The sequence below is a fragment of the Megalobrama amblycephala genome, linkage group LG1, assembly GCF_018812025.1.
Source record: "Megalobrama amblycephala isolate DHTTF-2021 linkage group LG1, ASM1881202v1, whole genome shotgun sequence".
In the NCBI taxonomy this organism is placed as follows: domain Eukaryota; kingdom Metazoa; phylum Chordata; class Actinopteri; order Cypriniformes; family Xenocyprididae; genus Megalobrama; species Megalobrama amblycephala.
This window is the reverse complement of record NC_063044.1, coordinates 4,954,556-4,975,331: the sequence shown is the minus strand read 5'-3', so window position 1 is coordinate 4,975,331 and position 20,776 is coordinate 4,954,556. Positions and strand designations below refer to the sequence as shown.

The following is a 20,776-nucleotide window of genomic DNA, read 5'->3' as shown; positions in this document are numbered from 1 at the left end:
ACCATACTCTAAAGGAGGCCAAAGTCAGGCCTACGACTCCAGAACACACGAGTGTTAGCCTGTGGCAGTATTAGAGTTACTGAGCTCACAAAGTGTAGGGCAGGAACCAGAACTAACATATTAAAGTACAATAACCTTGAACAACAAGGGAGTACTATTAATCCAACCCTGAAAAATAAAGGGTGGATACTTCACATCAGAAATTCTCACCAAAAACAGATACAATCTGTACTGAACTCTAGGAAACAGGGGCTTTCATAAAAAGCTACAACCAGAAATCCAGTCAGTTGGGTCTGATCTTCTGTTACGGGTGTGGTTGCTGCAGAGACGAGGTACACACGGACTTCCACATTAAAGGGTAATTTTATTAAACGAAGAAGAGAAACACAACCAAAACACACTTTAAACAACAATAAATCAGACAAGGAGTCCAGGGAGTGAGTCCATTATAAAGGGTGTGCAGATGATGAAGTCCAGGTGCAGGTGATGAGTGATGATGGGGAGATGACGAGGAAGGGTGTGCAGGTGTGGAAACAGGAGGATCATGGGAAATGGAGTCCGGAACGAAGGGAACTGTGACAATATCACTCAAGCTTGAACATAGTTCAAGGGGTTCAGGGGAAACACTGAAGTCAAAGTACCACTAGATAGTTCTGGGGGAGTGGGGCCACAGCAACAAAGTTTCTATTCACATAGTGAAAAGGGCCTACACCGCCTGAGACAATGGCACCAGGGAGACTTAGCTATAGCCTGCTACCTTAGCTGCTATCTATTTTGCACCTACACCGAAGGGACAATGGGCCTTGGCCTGACAACTCTGATAAGAGGAGGCCAGAACTACACTCACACAACAGGGGTAGTATAAAAAGGGTGTAAAATGCTACTAGCAGACTGCCAAACCCTAGTTCTAGCATAGGCCAACTATAGCTGTGGGCCTATAAGGCCAACACATAAGCATAGATCTGCCTGGGGCTAAGAAACAACAGCCTCTACCAACGACTCTCAACTGAGAGGAGGCAAACTCTGAGAATACTAAATTTCTAAGTAAAGCTCAGAGGAACAAAGCTCAACCCAAGCACACAATGTCAGGAGGCCTGTAAGACCGGTGCTTATCATAGATCTATCTGAAGATAGTGAAAGCTAATCTCAAATCTCTAGCATTTACCAGAGGAGAAAGCTAATTAACCAAAAGGTGGCTAACAGTGCGGCTAGTTAAAGTCGACATCTGAATACATATGAACAGTGGCTTCATTATCTGAAGCCAACACATCCAAAAAAGAGGACAAACAAGTACTACCCTTATAATATATTGTTACAGCCAACCTAATGGAACTTCAGGGCCCTTTGTCCGCATCCTATACAGGAAACTGATTATAGCTATAAAGAAACCTACCAAGCCAATTTCAGCAGGTCTAACTGATATGCTTACAAACAGACATTGTGTGTAAAGCAACACCCGCATGACCTGCTGCTGTGTATAGAGCATTGGAGCCTATCTATATCATGAGATAGTTGCACCCATCTTGTCAGTAGGAGGCATCCGTACTCATACTCACTCCATCAACACCAACGAATTAACCTGCTGATATTGATGAATGCGAGTTGAATACAGGTCCTTCCATGCCTTCTCGATCTCAGTATGAAGATCAAGAAGGAACAGAAAGCTTACAGTGGCTGGAGGATTTTGGCAAAAAAGGAACTGTTCAACGAACAATCCGCAAGTGGTTTCATTCTTAACCAGCTCCAATGGCACCTTTTTTTTTTTTTTCTGCCAGAGGCGCGTTCCATAATCTCACACAGCTGTACATATGCGGGGGCAGGGTGGCTTTGAGGATTCAGGAGGCTCACCATCTTCATCCTCATCAGTCATCTCCTGTGTAGTGATTTTTGGATTAGCCTCACATGGGGCACCAAAAATGTAGTGATTTTTGGATTAGCCTCACATGAGGGCACCACAAATGTAGTGATTTTTGGTCTTAAATATTAATATTAATATTTTGTATTAATATTAATATTGAGTCAGATGATTCCTTCCAATATTTCGGGGCACCAGTCAGGATTCTCACCTTGACAATAAAGAACAATCATGAATGATTGTTAACTGAATTAATATTTTATAAATTGAAGAAAGTTTATCATCTGACCAATCTGAAGGATTTAGTGAGATTCGGGCGAGCTTGTAGAGCCTCTGATTATCAACACAAGAATGACACAGTTTGCAATAAAATTAATTTATTAACAAAAAGATATACAAGAGTAAAATATCACACTCACTAAATACGACGAAGGAAAATGACTAAACTACTAAGAAAAAATGACTAAACTACTAAGAAAATTGAATCAATAATCAAACAGAAACTACAAACTACAACACAAATGGATGTTAACAAAACTGGATGCCAAGTAGATGAGAAACGGATTGGACGAAGCAATGAATGGGTAATTAGCAGTCTATGAGGGAGTCAATTGTGGTCTTTCTGGATGCTGGTATTGAAAATAAGTAAATAAGCATTTACTCTGAATACAGATAGCGTGTCTAATGTATCTATCTGTGTACACTGACCCTAGATAAACAGTCTCTACACAAATAGCAATCTCATTTAGCAACAACCTAATGCCAAGGCTTTTGGAAAAGGTTTGGTTAGCTTATATTTACGTTTCACTTGGTCGGGTGATCAGTCCGGGAATGGGAAACGTTGTCCACTGGTATCCTTCCGTGTGCAGTGGGAGACTGGATTGCTTTCCAACAGCTGCAGAGCTGCACTGAGTGCTGGAGGTCTTTGTGTAATCCAGAGAACTGTAGGTCAGATAGTGGTCGGTCCATAGGATCTTCTGTAGGTTGGAGGTACTTGGGTTATGCAGGTCAGGAGTCAAGAAGCACTTGACTGCTTGATCCGTGCGGTGAAAGGTTTACTTGCAAGAGTCTCACCTTGGTCGTGCTGTTGTTCTTCCCTCGTCAGGTCAGAAACTCAGAACAAGGGTCTGTTCACTTGGGAAAACTTTTATTCCTTCTCATTGGGGAGGGGATTACTAATCCCACCTTTCCTGATGTGGTGATGTGATTGGGTCACAGCATTCCAGGTGTCCGTCCCTTAACACGCCCACCTTTCATCCTGTGAAACTTGTTGTATTGTTCCAAAATACAGTTAAATAAGACAATGTCTTTAGGACCTTGGAAATGCTGTATTTCTTTTTTAAACCTTTCTCAAAGTCCTTGTGGCAGTGTTCTGAACTCGTAGAGTCCAAACTTGATGTGAATTGATTGAGGTATCACACTTCTGTCTAAGTGGGTGTAGTTTTATTCCAGGTGTGGTTTCTACTGTGTGTGCACAGTTTCCTGGATGAGTACAAGGACACATAAGACATGTTCCTTACAGTATTCCTGTCCATTTTTGGTGATTTCAAGCCAATATGTTTAGAAAATGTCTTTCTTTCTGAGCATTTCTTTGTTCTTGCTGTGCTCTAGCCAGAACCGGTTTGGCAGCCCTAGGAGTCCATGGTCATTTGCACCTTGAACTCAGGCATGGAAGCCTGAGGTGAACAAAGGCTACTCGTGATGAGATTAGCCTATCATCAATGGGCCGTTGATGTCATCTTTCCTGTCTCCCACCTTTGGCAGTCCTGATTACAATAGTCATTTACTTGTCGTTGAGGGTCCTATCACATTCTTTTGATTAATCAAAGTGGGACAAAAGAATGTCTGTTGTGAAGCTCTGGTGCCATCACGTCTGTTGTTCACTACACCTGCTCTCTTGTTTGGCTTAGAACAAGAAGAGCAACTGCTGCTGAATCTAATTATATCATAGACAACACATCATCATAATCACACAGCTCTCTGTCTCTACTCTGCCTCAGCAAGAGTAAGACCCGAACCATTAGGTGCAGCTGCCGGTCCTTCTCCTCTCGAGGAAAAGACCAGAAGAGAGTGGAGCATTTTACAAGTAAAACACACTCCAATAACAAACAGACAGATCCCTCAAGAACTGCCTGTACATGCTCTTTTGTTCTCATAAAAGACAATGTTATAAGTTATGTGTGTGATCAGATGTCAACACTATGGGACACGGATGTACACACTTCCTGAAATGTTTGTCAGACATAAATTGTCTTACCTTAATATTGGTTTAATATCGTTTCAAACAGAATAGTCCCTGAAGATAAAAAGATACTGACTGGTTCTCTAGGCGCTCCTTATATACTTCCGGGTCACGCTATGATGACGTCATAGGCTGTCGCCGGCCAATAGGATTGTTGTGAGTTGATATTGTTTTCAGACACTGGTTCACGCGGAGGCGTTCCCCAAATGCGTTTCAACGCAATGTAGAGTTCCCTTTCGAAAGGGAAACTCAGAAACTCTGTTTCTGTGCTTGAATGCAAATTTCAGCTTTCTTTGTTATAAACATTTTAATAAGTGCATCGAATCAAAGGATAAAGATCAATTAAAAACTCTGATCATTATAAAAAATATAACACAAATCTGCTACATTAACAGATTCAATGATGTAATATTGATTAAGAAGTAGGTAAGTCAATATCCAAAAGTTCAGGTACCTCAGCTGTGAGATATAGGGCAGACACTGAAGGAAACTCTTCATTTCACTCTCTTCCTTTGAACATCCTCTCAGCTCTACTGGTTTCTTCTCTGATTGGAGTTTCAGCACTTCCAGGAGGATGGAGGTCCTTCTCTGTGAGAGATCTATGATCCAGTCATCAGGTGACTGAAAAACTGACTGTAATGCTGGAAGGAAACTCCTGCCTGTTTGAGTCTCATAGTTCTTCACATGTGAGCAAAGATCCAGCAGGAAATCACTCTGTTTAATTCTGTCAGTCCATTCATAAGGAAAAGAGCTGTAGGTGCAGACTGATGTTAATAGTTTCAGCATCTGCTCTCTTGTCTGTGTCTCAGTCTCTGCTGCTTTAATGAAGAGTTTTAGAGGAAATTTGTTTTGAACACTTTTATTCAGATGAAAGAATCTGTAACAAAATACAAATGGGAAATGTGAATAAATAACGATATCACAGAACTTATTGGTATGATGTGACTACATTAAAAATTGATAATAAACACTGTTGTGTCCTGTTTTCAGTTCACATTGCTGTAGACACTTGAGACAGAGCATCAAATTAGACACGAAACATCAATAATGAATTTACAACTCTGATAACTGTACAAACGTAATATTGGAACCAGACACAACACAGAATAACACTGAACTCAACTCTTAAAGTTCTTAGAGGTACAGCACAAGTTGAAGCTTCATGATTCCCAGCAATACAGAAGAGTATTCAATACAATCATTTGAATAAGGTAATTAAATTATACTTATTATATTATACTTTTAATCAAAAAGGGGTAAACTGATTCAAAATCAGTATAGCTGACACTGAAATTGATCACAACAACATTTTTTTGTGGGGAAAAATTAACTTCCACAACATTTAGTGGACAAACTTGTTTCTGTAGTTCTCACACAAGCGACCCTATTTAATTTATCATAAACTATTCAAAATTACTTTCAGACATTTTCTATTTCATATCATGTTAATAATGTCTCAATGTTTTTTTTTTTTTTTTTTCTACTAGATGGCAAAAACTAAATTAAATAGCCTACAGTTATATTCAGAGAAGGGGATTTCTATTATTTTCATTATCCCAGACACTGAAAAAAAAAACAAAAAAAAAACAACTTCTACAACTAAACATTTTTATTGCAGTTTTTAAATAGTTCTTGGTTTTAAATCAAGCATTCTGCGTTAGTTCAGGCAGTCCTCGTAGTCAAGCTTTGCTATCAGCTTATTGGCAAATTCCAACCCCACCCATATCAGCTGATTCGATTCCTATGGACTCAATTGGCAATTCTCAAATAGGGCGCATTACAATGCAGCTTCCGTCTGTCTGCCTGCTCAGCTATGAGGCTGAATCCAGCTTCTTATTCGCAGCTTCTTATTGACGCTATCCGGTGTTGTGTAATATTCAGTTCCTGTGAAAAACTGTTCCAGTGGGTGGAGTATAGCCTACGTGAATATTCATGATTTTTCCCCTGTTGTGGGCGTGGCCTTGAGACAACTCACAGATGAATGGAACTGAAAATATTAGTGCTCAAATCGAACTTGTTTAATAGATTATTTCGAAATGGTAATGAAGTTTCAATGTTAAACATTACTGCAACAGTTGACATTTTCAAAACAATGAATATATTGTGTAATATGATAAATCGTCTGTGCTATTTTGCCTGATTAGGACACAGCAGAGCAAACAATGAGCGAACCTACTTTAATCTGGGATATTACAGTTTATTACTTGTGCCCTATTAAAATATTTATAAGCTAGCCTGTTGTGAGTCATCCTTAATTTCTTGTTTATTTACGCATATAGCCAGTGTTTCTGTTAACTACATAAACTACATACCTGAGGACAATGTTTTATTAATCTTGTAGTCATCATAAACATTGCAATTTGTACTTTATTATATAATACAGTGCATAAACCTTTAAAGCATTGTTCTGATGGCCCAGTTTTTCTTTTATATATAGGCCAGCAGTTACCACAAGAATATTATTCTATTATTTTTCAGAAGCTTCATTTTGCTTTTGTGATGCATATCATCATCATGTAAAGTTAGTGTCTGTTTCATTGATTCATTGAGTGCCAAGACCCTGTTTTAATTATCTCAGACCCCAGACATTCACTTTGCTTTGTTAGAGTTGATGAAAAGCATACAACTGTAAAAACAATCCAAATAAAACACTAAAAAAGATGACATATTTCATTTGTTTACATGCACGTCACCATTAACCAACATCAGAGAACAGTGAACATGAAAGTGTGTTGTTGAATTATTGAAATATTAACTTTATTAATCTCAGGGGGACTTCAAGTAAATATTTTAGGTTAACAGAGTTTGGCTGACAAAAACGTTTGGGAATCCCTGCCCTACAATGTTGAAGATCAGAAATGGTATAATTGTATGTACTTGTAAAATGAGAAGAAATACTTTTGAATAATATTTTAAAATCTTAAATACGATTGACACAACATTATGGATTATTAAATTTTGGATGATTTCACTTCCATTATAAACACATGACATGAAAGTAGGTTGTTTTTAGTGCAACGTATAGTCAAAGAACATACACGATGTATGCTTTATATATATATATATATATATATATATATATATATATATATATATATATATATATATATATATATATAAAGTGTATGTGTGTATAAGAAATATTTAGTAATATAATATTTATTAGTAGTAGTTATTTCTCTATTTTACTCTTACATATAGTTATTTCTAGTAGTTATTAGTTAGTTATTTCTCTATTTTAGTAGTAGTAGTTATTTCTCTATTTTACTCTTACATATAAAGTGTATGTGTGTATAAGAAATATTTAGTAATATAATATTTATTAGTAGTAGTTATTTCTCTATTTTACTCTTTTACTCTTTTTGTTAATGAAAACAGGATGTACTCTGAGGGTCCATGTTAAAGGGATAGTTCATTAAAAATAAAAATTCTGTTCAATGTTCTTCAGAATATCTTCTTCACAGAAGAAAAGTAAACATACTGTTTTCAAACAGGTAAGTAAATGATGACAAAATTTTTGACATTTTTAGATGGACTATACCTTTAATCTATTATAATCGATTAGTACTTGTAGAGTGATTTCCAAATAGGTGTGGAAAGATTTTGATGTTGCTTTGTGAAAGTTTAAAAAATAAATAAATAAACAAATAAATAAAAATCGTGACCGATACAAGTAAATGTGCAATTGTGTTACTTTAATTACAATTTTACATAATATCGAGTATAATGTGAGAAAACAGGAAAAATGTGTAGTTTGGTGTTGATAAAGGAAGTTTGAGCCTTACTGACGTAGCTGTGGAGGCTGGGAAACACCGGCTATAAAATAAATTAAGAATTACACAAATACTCACACCAGGCTAGCTTATATACATTTTATAAGGGCACAGATACATAGAAGTTTGTATCAGGCATTGTTGTTTTGAAATAATCCATTAAGTGAGTTGCGATTTGAGCACTAATATTTTCAGTTCCAATCGTCTGCGCATTGTCTCAAGGCCACGCCCACAACCGGGGAAATTTCATGAATATTCACGTACACTCCACTCACTGGAACTGTTTTTCACTGTTTTTCACAGGAACCGAATATTACACAACACTGTCCACCTTAAAAGACACGACGTTTCTGGGTTTTTAGCTTCTTATTCACGCTCAACTTAGGGACCGCGGTTTTTCTCATTTTCATGCTTTTTTTAAGGGATTGTGTTGCTTTTTGTGTCTATTTTCATAATTGAAGGAAATAAACTGATTTGAAATGCTAATAACACTGATATATCAGCGAAAATAGAATGCAAAAATATAAAGGCACATAAATTATAATTACAGTATTCTTTGTTTATTTAACATGTCATCAGCTCAACTTAAGGGACCTAGTGGTTTTTATCTTATTCACACTTTTTAGGGACCCTGTTACTATTGTGTCTAAACACACTAAATACACTAATACACTAAATATCAGTGAAAATTACTGTAAAATTACAAAGGTATATAAAATACAATTACATCATTCTTTAATTATTGCACGCCATCCTTGGAATGCATTAATGAATCAACTGAATAATAATAAAAAAAAAACATAAAAAAAATAAAATAACGTAATGTTTCCTTAAGCACACTACGTGCATGGCTATTCACAATGAGCACTGTTGGAAATTAATGGAGAAATTCAGGATTTCTCCGTCACATTTAAGGGTGCGTTAAATCCGACTATGTGGATTATTAGAGTGTGTATTGATCTAGTGCAAAATGAAATTTTGGAACATTTTACTGTAATGATATTTTTTTTTATTTGACCATTAAAATTTTAAATGGGACAATACATACAGAGCCACCTATTGCACCATCATCCATTTTTGCCATGCTATTTCTCGGCCACCACAGAGGGTGCGTTAAAGTGGACATTACCCCTTATAGTTAAGCTACTCCTCTAACGAAATACATATTCTCCACATTTTTAACTGTAGAATTTTTTTTTTTTTTTTTATGAACCGTTGAACTTAATTGACACATTAGCTACACAATGCTCATAGAGCCGCCAGTTACATTTTCTGCCCATTTCGCGATGCTATTTCTCGGCCGCCACTGAGGGTGCGTTAAAATACAAATTTTAAGCACTTTTTACTATGGAATTTTCTTTTTTTTAACCCTTGAACATGACACAATGCACTGAGCCGCCTATATTTCTGCCAATTTCGCAGCGCTGTTTATGCTCCGACCCAGAGGGTGCATTAAAGAGGACATTACCACGTTATAGTAGAGCTACTTCTATATTGAAATCCAAATTATCAGCATTTCTTACTGTAAAATTCCTTTTTTATAAACCATTGAACTTTGCACATAGTGCACACACAGCCGCCTACTGCATGTTCTGCCCATTTCACGGTGCTATTTCTCAGCAGGGTGCGTTAAAGTGGACATTAGCACATTATAGTAGAGCTACTCCTCTAACGAAATCCACTCTTTCAGCATTTTTTACTCTAGAATTCTTTTTTTTATGAGCCGTTGAACTTGGCACGTTAAAACTATAGTTTCAGAAGCTGTTGCTTGCTAAATAGTATAGAGCACCCTCACTAAATTTGGGGAAAATTCTGGATTCTGGAACCGGGCTTCGCATTCATGTCTAACACTTTTCTTTTAATCTATGAATCATCAAACTAGCCTTGTTTGTTTTAAGAAGGGTGTTTACAGTTTTGCATAGATGTAGGAGTAAAATCTAAGCATATAACAGTAGTGCTACGTATCAGCAGCAAGCCATTTACGGAAAATTACTGTGACAAAGCAAAGTGGACATGAGAGATGTCTGGTGATTGGCTTTTTTATGTATAGACATTTAACCAGGGCACTTGCTCAACTTTCAACGCCTTTTACCAAGGGGCTGAAATTTTCATTTACCCATATATACATATATGTGTTTCAGGCTGGTGTTACACCATGTCCTAACCAGACGCGATGCGATAAGATTCTAGCGACGAGCAATTTGACTCCACACTAGACGCGACATGACAATGAGAAGTGATAAATCAATAAAAAAACCACAGCCAATCAGAAGAGAGTGTGGGTGGGCTCTCTTGGCAAGAGGACAACAGACACAATGAAATGGGCAAGTACATAGTAAAATCATAAATATTACACCATTTAAACATTATTTAAAGTACATACTGAGTGACTAAACCAATCTTTGTCAAAGAACACATTTGTTTGTTTGCATTGAGTTGACAGTTTGAAAGTTCTTGTGCCCAGAGAGCCTTCACTCCTATTGGTTGTCACTCGGTATTCGCTTCTCATTTGTATAAAGCTGAAATTTCTGAACTTTTGTTGCGTGTCTCCCGTTGCTTGACATGCCTACATTCTGTCGCCTCCTGTGTCTAGAGGTAGCGCCATCAGCCTGGTCTGCCCCCCTTTCAGCCAAACCATACTAGACTAGATATGACCCTTCAATATTATTTGCACTCTGCAGCTCACTACATGCGTAGTGGTCTAGCCAAATCTACATTCAAAAAATGTACGACTGCTTGGTCTCACTTCAGTTCTTCTGTGCCACCTTCTCCATAGCTGTAATGCCTTCAACCATCAAAAGTATGGCCACCGGTATCCAATTCTACCTGCGCTGCCTGGATCCATCCACCATCAACATACTAGAAAATCCATCTATACGTTTCCTGCTTAACGGCCTTTAAAGAGAGAAACCTCAAGTCAATGATCAGCTGCTTTGGGCCTTATTTACCCCTTTTCCACCAAGGCAGTTTGAGTGCTGGTTCAGAGCCAGAGCCTAGTTTCAAATCGGTTCTTTGCCTTTCGACACCAAAAGCACCAGCTCAGAACCAGGAAAAGTGGTTCATAAGTAGCACCAAATCATTGCTGGTCTAGAAGTAAGAACCGCTTGCATCAAGGGCTGGGGGCGGGGTTACCGTGACCAACAAGAAACTTGTGACCAGCATTTTTGAAATAGCAGCTAATCGAGCTAATAGCAGCTTGACTGTAATCTCCGCCTATATACATATTATGGCAAGCCGTGTTTGGATGCCGATGTAGGTTTGCAAAGCCATGATCATCAATAGTAGCGAAACGTTCACCATTGTTGATAAAAGGCTTGTTCGAGATGCATCGGAGCAGCGTGGACCGATCGGCGGGTGACATCGGAGTGCCGCGGGTCCGTGGGAGCATTGCTCACAACTTTCTAAGGTTTTCTCAGATGTGGCGAGTTTTCCACATGCACAGATTCTTTTAATCTGTCACATGACAATTTCTGATGTATCAATTTATTCTCACCACTTCACCATATTTCTAAAGCACTCTAAAACTAATAGGAACAACAAAGAAATAGTCGTTTTTATCTCTGAATCTCTGCTTTTATCCCTCTGTCATCCATGTTGGGCTACCTGAGGAGCCCTCCACAAGCTGGTCAGCAGGACACATTATTTGCCACGGAGGAGGGAAAGCTCATGTCCAGGACCTGGATTGCCTCCCATCTACGCCTTGTAACAGCCAAAACTATGTGTTTACATGCATCACATTATGGTGCGTTGTGCCCTTTAAGAGAATGATCACTTCACTCAACACGTGCTATGCGGTGATGACATAGAAGAACTACGTGACTGTGTGATGAGAACCACGGTAGATGATAAATGTGCTCTCCCATTTTGTTATAATTTTGCTTTATTTTTATTTGTAATGCTAAGAAAGAGTCAACCTCTCATGTGTCTCATGTAGTCAACCTCCTGTGTACCTGCCATTAAACGGGTGGAATACAAACTTTTCACCTGCAAGCTCTTTCCATTGATTTAACTAGCTTTAACTGGGCCAAAGCGTGACAATTGGCACCTGAACAACTTGAAGCTGGATCTGTCATCTACGTGGAATCTGCACTTATTAAAACTCCAAAAAAATTATGAGGCTGAGGAGAATTGTGAGTGTGTTCAACCTGCATTGCTGAGACTGGTGAGATTAGCTTGCTAACTCTGGGTCACACATGATCAAAGACCGCACGTATTGCTGTGTGAGCGGATTATTCAACCTAATATTTTTCTTTGATGTGACGAGGACAACGGATTAATCTTAAACCTTTATTCTTTGTGCTTCATCGGACATTTTGATATTGATTGCAAGTCATCGATGGCGTTTTTTTTTTCTATCGTGAACGGAGAATTATTAAATAGTTTTTTTTTTTTTTTTTTTCGGTAGCATTCCAACTACTAACTTTTCTACCTGTATTTCAAGCGTGGACTGGTGACATTTTGTTTGTAGACTCTTTTGGATATTCCAACACAGACTTTTTGTGTGTTTGCTTTGAACTTGACTCTATGTGTACTCAAGCGGACAGCGAAGACAATTCGTGTATTTCTTTTTCTTTTTTCTTTTTTGCATCTGAACTGTATTTCAAGTACTTTGAATTAACGATACACCTGTTAGAACAATTTTCTTTATCCTGTTTTTTTTTCCTATCATGAACTGAACTTGCATATGTTGAACTGAAGGGTAATTTCTACTATCTGGACACATTTACATGGTCTGCAAGAACATTTTATTCAATTTAAATTCAATTTAATGTGTTCTCTTGCTCTGGGACTATTGAGAAAATAATAATAATAATAAGCTCACAAAGAGAGTGAAAAGGTGTGTGGTTTTAATACCATTACAAATTCAAAGTTTTGGGTTGTTGATGTGAGATTATTGAATTTTGCTAAATATTTTATTGATGTTATTAGCATTTTATACATTTCTGGTTACATTCAGAATTTTTTTTTTTTTTTAAATTGCTATACTGCTGTCTATGTTAATGCACATTTACTGTGATGGATTCTCACCCAGACTTTAAGAGTGACCTGACTGGGAGCAGATTCTGCTCCCAGACAGAGACAGAAGTTATCACAGCATGCTGCTGTGAGTCTGGAGGTTGAAATTCTACAAGCTGAAGTATCAGTGCTGTAACTGTGCCTCAGTGATTCTCTCAAGTTGCAGCAAAGCATCCTAAGATGCTTTGGACCCCCTGGTGATGACATCCCTGCAGCACCACATACACAGCTACCTCCTATGGCCAGCTCGACGCCATACAGCTGTGTTCCACCAGACCAGGTGCCATTACAAGGTATGACCACTGATAATGTTTCCCTTAGAAACGTGACTTGCTCACCACAGGCCAATTCTGCTGATGTGAGTAATACTAATCTGAGTGAGTAATCCTTGCATCTGTACTGTACAAGTGAAGGCTTGAGTCACCTGTGTTTGCGGGAGATGGACATGTAAGCCCTGAGGATTGGCTCCAATCGGTCAATGTTTACAGAGCATCCCTTGACTTGACCGATGCCCAAATTCTTCTTGAGCTGCCACGGTTTTTGGCAAAGGAACCAAAGAAATGGTTCACCATCCTTGATACACATGTTGTTACATGGGCCCAATTCTGTGATTTCTTCAGGAAAGTCTTTCTTCCTTCTGACAGCCAGGAACAAATAATGAGAGGTATCTTGGACCATATACAAAGCCCTGAAGAGCCCTTCCCTACTTTTGTGGCCCACATGTTAAGTGAGTTCAGGAAGCTGAAAACTCTCCGACCAGAGCAAGAACAAATCAACCTTATTTCTAAACATGCTCTTGAAAAGTACAGAGTTGCACTCAATGGAACTTCTGTTTCCTCTGTCAGAGATCTTCTTCTGAGGGCTCACAAGCTCCATGTGGTTCTTGGACCAAGTAACTGTTTCCCATCTTCAGTGCAGAGTAAGGCTAAACTTAGCAAAGAAACCTACTGTTACAGGTGCTCACGGCCTGGCTTTACTTCTCGTACATGGCCAGATTGCAACTCAGTCCTCTGTCCTCTGATGCACATTTGGGGCCTACTATTGATGTCAGGGATACAAACAAACCTGAAAGCAGTAATGGAGTGGAAAGAAATCCATTTGCCAGGCAGAAGGGAAACTTCAAGGGGGGGAGGATGATTCACAGAGGCAATCCTCCCTCCAGAAGATGAATTTGCCTCAACCAACTAATGCTGCTGTTCCAGAACCACCTGTTCTTCATCATGTGGAAGATCCCACTTCACCATCCTTTTGGAACACTCCATTTAGAGTCAAGATTAACTTGCATGGCCAGGTATTGGATGCTACACTTGACACTGGCGCATCACTTTCTGCAGTGCAAGCAGACATCATTCAAAATCAAGCCAAAATAAAGGCTAATGTTAAACCATGGACTGCTCCTCCAATCCAACTACCAGACGGTTGGTCATGCCAACCCTTAGGGCTTACATGGTTGACTTTTGGCTTTATGGGACAGCATTTTTATTACCGTTTTGCTGTTGTCCCATGCCTACCCTCCACCTTGGTCTTGGGAATGGACTTCATGTTGTGTGCTTCCTTTACCATTCCTGTTCATCCCATCCAGAACTGTTGTCATAGGCAATGATCCTTTAGTCATGGAGGAGATGGAAGGGAGAGAAGTGCAAGAGTCGGAAGGCAGTTTGTTGTGTATGGAAGTCCCATCTTCGGCACTTCAAGAAAAAGTTGTATGTCTGAGGAAGCATGTCTGAGTAATGCTGAAAAGGAGCAGCTAACTGGGCTACTTGACAGTTTTTCTGACCTTTTCGACGGTCACCTGGGTCGCACATCGCTAATAGAGCACTCCATAGACACGTTGAATGCCAAGCCAGTCCACCTTCCCCCTTATCAAGTCTCCCGAACTAAAAAGCAATTGAAATAGGGAATAGGGAAAATGTTAAACCAAGGCATCAATGAACCAGCCACGGGCTGCCCCCAATGTGATAGTTCAGAAACCATGTGGAGATCCACGATTTTGTGTGGACTATCGTGAGCTAAACCAGCTCACCGTAAAGGACTCTTATCCATTACCAAGAGTCGATGAGTCCCTTGACTTCCTTTCCCGGGGAAAATTCCTGACCACAATCGACCTTGCTCAAGGAGACTGGCAAGTCTCCATGGCAGAGGACTTAAGACCAAAGACGCTTTTGTCTCACATTGTGGGCTGTTTCAGTTTTGTGTGCTTCCATTTGGTCTGTGCAATGCACCAGCGAACTTTCAAAGACTTATGAACAGTATCTTGGCAGGTCTCATCAATAGGTCCTGTGCATTCTATCTGGATGACATCGTTGTGGCTTCGCCCACTTTCAAGCAACATCTCGATGACCTCAGGGAAGTACTTTCAAGGCTCAAGTCTGCTGGTTTGACCATTAAACTCGCCAAATGCCAGTTTTGTCGTAGTGAGCTTAGCTTCTTGAGGTACCACGTTTGTCCAAGTGGCATCCTGCCGGAACATGACAAAATAAAAGTCGTCACAGACTTTAAAACCCCAATGTCAATGTGAAGCAAGTGAGGCAGTTCCTGGGCCTAACAGGCTATTATCACCGATTTATACAGGACTACGCCCGCCATGCTGAACCACTCTTCGCGCTGACAAAAAATTATGTTCCTTTTGTCTGGGACAGTGCCTGCCAGGATGCCATGGACCTTTTGAAAGGAAAATTAACTTCGGCACCTGTACTAAGCTTTCCTGACTTTACTCTCCCTCTCTTTATTCATTGCGATTCCTGCGAAATAGGGCTTTTAGCTGCGTCGATGCAGAGAGATCAGCATGGCAGAGATGTAGCTGTGGCATACACTAGTCGGGCCCTGCATAAATCGGAGAAGCCTTATTCCATGCCCGAGAAAGAGTGTCTGGCCATCATCTGGGCCCTTGAGCACATTCGGCCGTACATGGAGGGTCTCCATGTCACTATATTCACTGACCACAGTGGGCTGAAGTGGTTGATGTCCTGTCCCAACCCTACAGGCCACCTTGCTCGGTAGTCTCTCCGCCTTCAGGACTTCGATTTTAACATTGTCCACAAGCCTGGATCTCGAAACAAAGTGCCCTTTGTCAAGAAATCCCCTAACAGACAATGAGTCGCCAATGGACCTCCTTCCTGACTATGCTGTGATTGGTGGTCTTGATCTCCGTACACTACCTTCAGTGACTCTTACGGATCGCTCTCATGTCAGACAATTATAGCTTGTTGATCCGATCACAGGTGATCTACTCCGTAAAATGGAGGCTGCATTCCAACAGGACAGTGAAATTGATGATTGCTCTCAGTGTTCCATTCAGGATGGCCTGTTGTACTTCCAAGATCCCAAGGCTGCTTGCGGCATCCACCCCTTGAAATCTTTAAAGCTGTATGCTCCTGCGTCTCTCAGAAGTACCTTGCTAAGATAGTACCATGATCACTCAAGTCGATCACTATCACCTGGGGATAACCAAGACCTTGGCCTGACTAAAACTTAGGTTTTTTTGGCCTAAAATGGCATCTGAGGTGAAGAAATATGTAATCTCTTGCACAGTTTGCCAACTGACAAAACTAAGTCAAAGAAAGCCTGCTTGTCTAATGGTCCCAATACGGCCCCAGAAACCTTGGGAGTATGTTGGTGTTGATTTCGTTGGCCCTCTACCACGTACCTCCAGTGGAAATGCTTACATCTTAGTATTTGTCGATTATTTTTCAAAGTGGGTTGAGATCGTGGCGGTGAGAGAAGCTACAGCTCAAGTCTCAGCTCAAACTGCTAAGTGAAAAGTTTTCCCGTCACGGGGCCCCCACTTACCTCATTTCAGACAGGGGTTCCCCTTTTGTCAGTGACCTATTTGAACGGGTGCTCTCTGCCCTGGGTACTGAACATCACCTCACAACTGCATATCACCCACAGACTAATGCCACAGAAGGGTGAACCTGACTCTGATATGTGGATGATAAACACACCACCTGGGACCGATATATCCCACAAATCTGCTTTGCACTAAGAACAGCGCCACATGAGAGCACGGGTCAAACCCCATCCATGATGTTGTATGAGAGAGAGTTGGAAACTTCATTGGACCTGGTCACTCAGCCTGTCTGAGTGACATGGATAGAGAAGCCTGAAGTCCCCTACTGGGGGATAGAGGGATAGAGGAGCCTGAAGTCCCCTACTCTGAGCACTTAAGGTTGTCACTGCGAGAAGCGGATGATCACGCAAGGGCAGCCCTGGACACTAGTCATGAGAGACGGAAGCTGCACTATGACAAAAGATGCCGCTCTGTTTCTTATGCCATTGGTGACCTTGTCAGAGTGAAACCCCACCCTAAATCAGATGCTCTGGCCAATTTTACAGCTAAACTGGCACCCCTATACTCTGGCCCATACCGTGTCACTGAAGTTTTGTCTGGTGTAAACTATAGACTTGCAAAGTTAGACTCTGGAGAGGATGCTGGAGTCTTTCATGTGGTGAATATGCAGCCTTTCCACATTTGGAACTTGTGAGCAGCCGTGTGCAAAGTGTGCATCAGTATGAGACTGAAACACCCTATGAGGCGTGGGAGGACTGTCAGCTAGGGCCACAGATGAGTGGGGATAAACCTCAAGACCCATGCGTTTCTCCACCTAATGAGGCTGTTGTTAATTCTAAAGACTTCACTGACAATGCTCATGACGTGACCAGGGATGACACAAGTTGTTGTTCTCACATCACTGACACTAACGTTAACAAATCTACACAACATACACAACTTCCTGACTTTGACATTGACCTACAGGGCCATCACTTCAATCTCAGACCTAGATTGGTCCCTAGAATCACCTCAGGGTGGTCAGATAAGAAATGGACTAACGAGAATCATACTGACTGATTGGACCTGAAGTAGTAATGTGTTTAAAGGACTGTCTTATGTGTTTAAATGTTACTACTGAGATGTTCTTTTCTGGCATATGAATAGGACCTGTAAAGTATGGTCTAAGTTCAAGTGTTTTCATGTTATCCTGTTGAAAAACAAAAAGAAAATTGTTATTTTACACGTATGGTTGGTTACACAAGCTTTTGTTTTCTATGTGATGTGTCTTTGAAGAGCGTACTGTAATGTGTAGCTTGTACTGACATGTATGCCAGTTATTGCCTTATGTGAAACATATGCCGTATGTGAAACATAATATGGGTTGATGGATTTCCAAGTTCCCATGTATGGGGCTGGATTTAAATGTTGTCCTTATGTTGTGTACGGCTGGGGACAGCCTTTTTCTTTCTGGTGTGGAATCTGTAACAGCCAAAACTATGTGTTTACATGCATCACATTATGGTGCGTTGTGCCCTTTAAGAGAATGATCACTTCACTCAACGCATGCTATGCGGTGATGACGTAGAAGAACTACGTGACTGTGTGATGAGAACCATGGTAGATGATAAATGTGCTCTCCCATTTTGTTATAATTTTGCTTTATTTTTAATTGTAACTGTAAGAAAGAGTCAACCTCTCATGTATGAGAGGAGTGCGTTCCTGTGTACCTGCCATTAAACGAGTGGAATACAGACTTTTCGCCTGGAAGCTCCTTCATTCCATAATTTGTTACATTTATATAGTGCTTTTATCGATACTCAAAGCACTTTACATATGGAAAGGGGAATCTCCTCAACCACCACCAATGTACAGCATCTACCTGGATGATGCAATGGCCATATTGCCATATTGCACCAGAACGCCCACCACACACCAACTTATTGGTGGAGAATAAGTGTATTCCTTGTGTGTGTGGCTTATCCCATTCACTGTGCTAAGTGCTGCTACAACTGCAGCTTCCTCTACTCCTGTCTTTACATTGAAGGCCATGGGGCGATGGTCTTCAGCTGCTTATGAAAATAAAAATTGACTAAAAAGTTTTTCTATGGTAATTTTTTGACTTAAGTGGTCCTGACTGAAATCAAGTATTCTGCGATAGTTCAGGCAGGCCTCGTAGTCAAGCTTTGCTATCAGCTGATTGGCAAATTCCAACCCCACCCATATCAGCCGATTCGATTCCTATGGACTCAATTGGCAACTCTTAAATAGGGCTCATTACTTAAACGCAGCTTCCGTCTGTCTGCCTGCTTCCACTGCATGCTGCTTGCAACCCACCTCCTCCCCCAGCTCCTCCTTAAACTTGTGTTTAACTTAATAAGTGTCATTCTGTTGTCATTGATGCATGCTCTGTTCTCAATAGGGGGATTTTTTGCTGCTCTCTCAGTTAAAAAATGGGAGGTTGTCCCCAGAAGCTGCTGCTGTTCCCTGTCTTAGCTTTTCAGGAAGCTCATGAAAAGCACAGGGAATTTAGAACAGAGCCATCCTGCCAAATGTAACTTCAGCAAAATATTTCAATAAAAATTGACTAAAAAAGTTTGTCTATGGTCATTTTTTACTTAAGTGGTCCTGACTGAAATAGTCCAATTTCTTAACTTTTTATAAATTAATACATACTGGCTGTAATATACTATTTTTCACGTGCTGTACATGCGTGCTTTGAATTGTGTTTTGCTTTTTTTTTTTTCAATTAGCAAAATTAGCAAAACCACAATCAAAAGATAAGTGAACAAAATCATTTTTAGCATCAATGGCTTCCTAGAAACATGTTTAATGGTGAAAAAATAATACATCATGAATATCAATGCTTGGGTCTCTGAGGATTAAATCAACAGTCAAAGGCATGAAAGTTCAGGTACCTCAGCTGTGAGATGTAGGGCATATATTATCCCAGAACTCTGACAAAGACAAAAACTCAGAAACTCTTTATCTGTGCTAGAATGCAATTTTCAGCTTTCTTTGTTATAAACATTTTATAACATCTAATGAAAGCATAAAGATCAATTTAAAACTCTGATCATTATAAAAAAAGTTTTTTTTTTCCCAATAAACCGATTCAGATACAGTGGAGTGATACTAATCAAGAAGTATGTAAGTTAATATCCAAAGTTTCAGGTACCTCAGCTGTGAGATGTAGGGCAGACACTGAAGGAAACTCTTCATTTCACTCTCTTCCTCTGAACATCCTCTCAGATCTACTGGTTTCTTCTCTGTTTGGAGTTTCAGCACTTCCAGGAGGATGGAGGTCTTTCTCTGTGAGAGATCTATGATCCAGACATCAGGTGACTGGAAAACTGACTGTAATGCTGGAAGGAAACTCCTGCCTGTTTGAGTCTCATAGTTCTTCACATGTGAGTAAAGATCTAGCAGGAAATCACTCTGATAAACATTGTCATTATCATCCCACTCTTGATCAAAAGGGAAGGTTTTGTAACTGCACACAGATGACAGCAATGTAGAGAATCTTGTTCCTGTAACTGTGTCATTTTCAACTGCAGCAACACTGAGATTCAGCAGGAGTTTTACTGCAATCTTCATTTCTTCATCAACACCAGACCAAAACCTGAAAAATATAGAAAACCAAACAGCTAATTCATTTGTGAAAACATACAGCACACAGAAACAATGTTTCTGATAATAACATAACATTTTTATAGGAGAGCATCTAATGACATATTTATATATTCACATATAATGTTAGTTTTTTTTTTAAGATTTATTTACTTAATTTTCATCAAAACAGAGAGACAAACAATCAACAAAAACAAACATAAAAAATCCACATCAACAAAAAAAACACCACACAGGTTTAGTATACAATATATTATAACAGAACCGTATAAATAAAGTTATACGAGTAGTAAATAATGTGTGTGTCACGGTTCATGAATCCGCTGTCTCATTCTGGTGTCTGTGTGTTCTGTAGTGTGTCACCTGATTGTTGGTGTGGGCGTCGCCGCTGATTATCTGATCAGCGGCAGCTGTTTGCAATTACACCTGCCTATATAACGCCTTGTCTTTCGTCTCATGTTTGTCAGATCGTTGTTTGGAGTCCTGGTGTT

At 39.8% G+C, this 20,776-nt stretch overlaps 1 protein-coding gene across 1 annotated transcript in view; it reads right to left on the bottom strand.

The window, feature by feature from the left end:
• The window catches only part of LOC125258941, a 47,022-nt gene extending 26,751 nt beyond the window's left edge, over positions 1-20,271 (bottom strand). The window contains exons 1-2 of the mRNA XM_048176228.1: positions 19,834-20,271; positions 4,552-4,974 (exon numbers count right to left, since the gene is read on the bottom strand). Coding sequence (XP_048032185.1) covers positions 4,552-4,974; positions 19,834-20,252 — 842 coding nt within the window. The 5' untranslated portion in view covers positions 20,253-20,271. The remainder of the gene's footprint in view (positions 1-4,551; positions 4,975-19,833) is intronic.
• Positions 20,272-20,776: the final 505 nt, after the last annotated feature.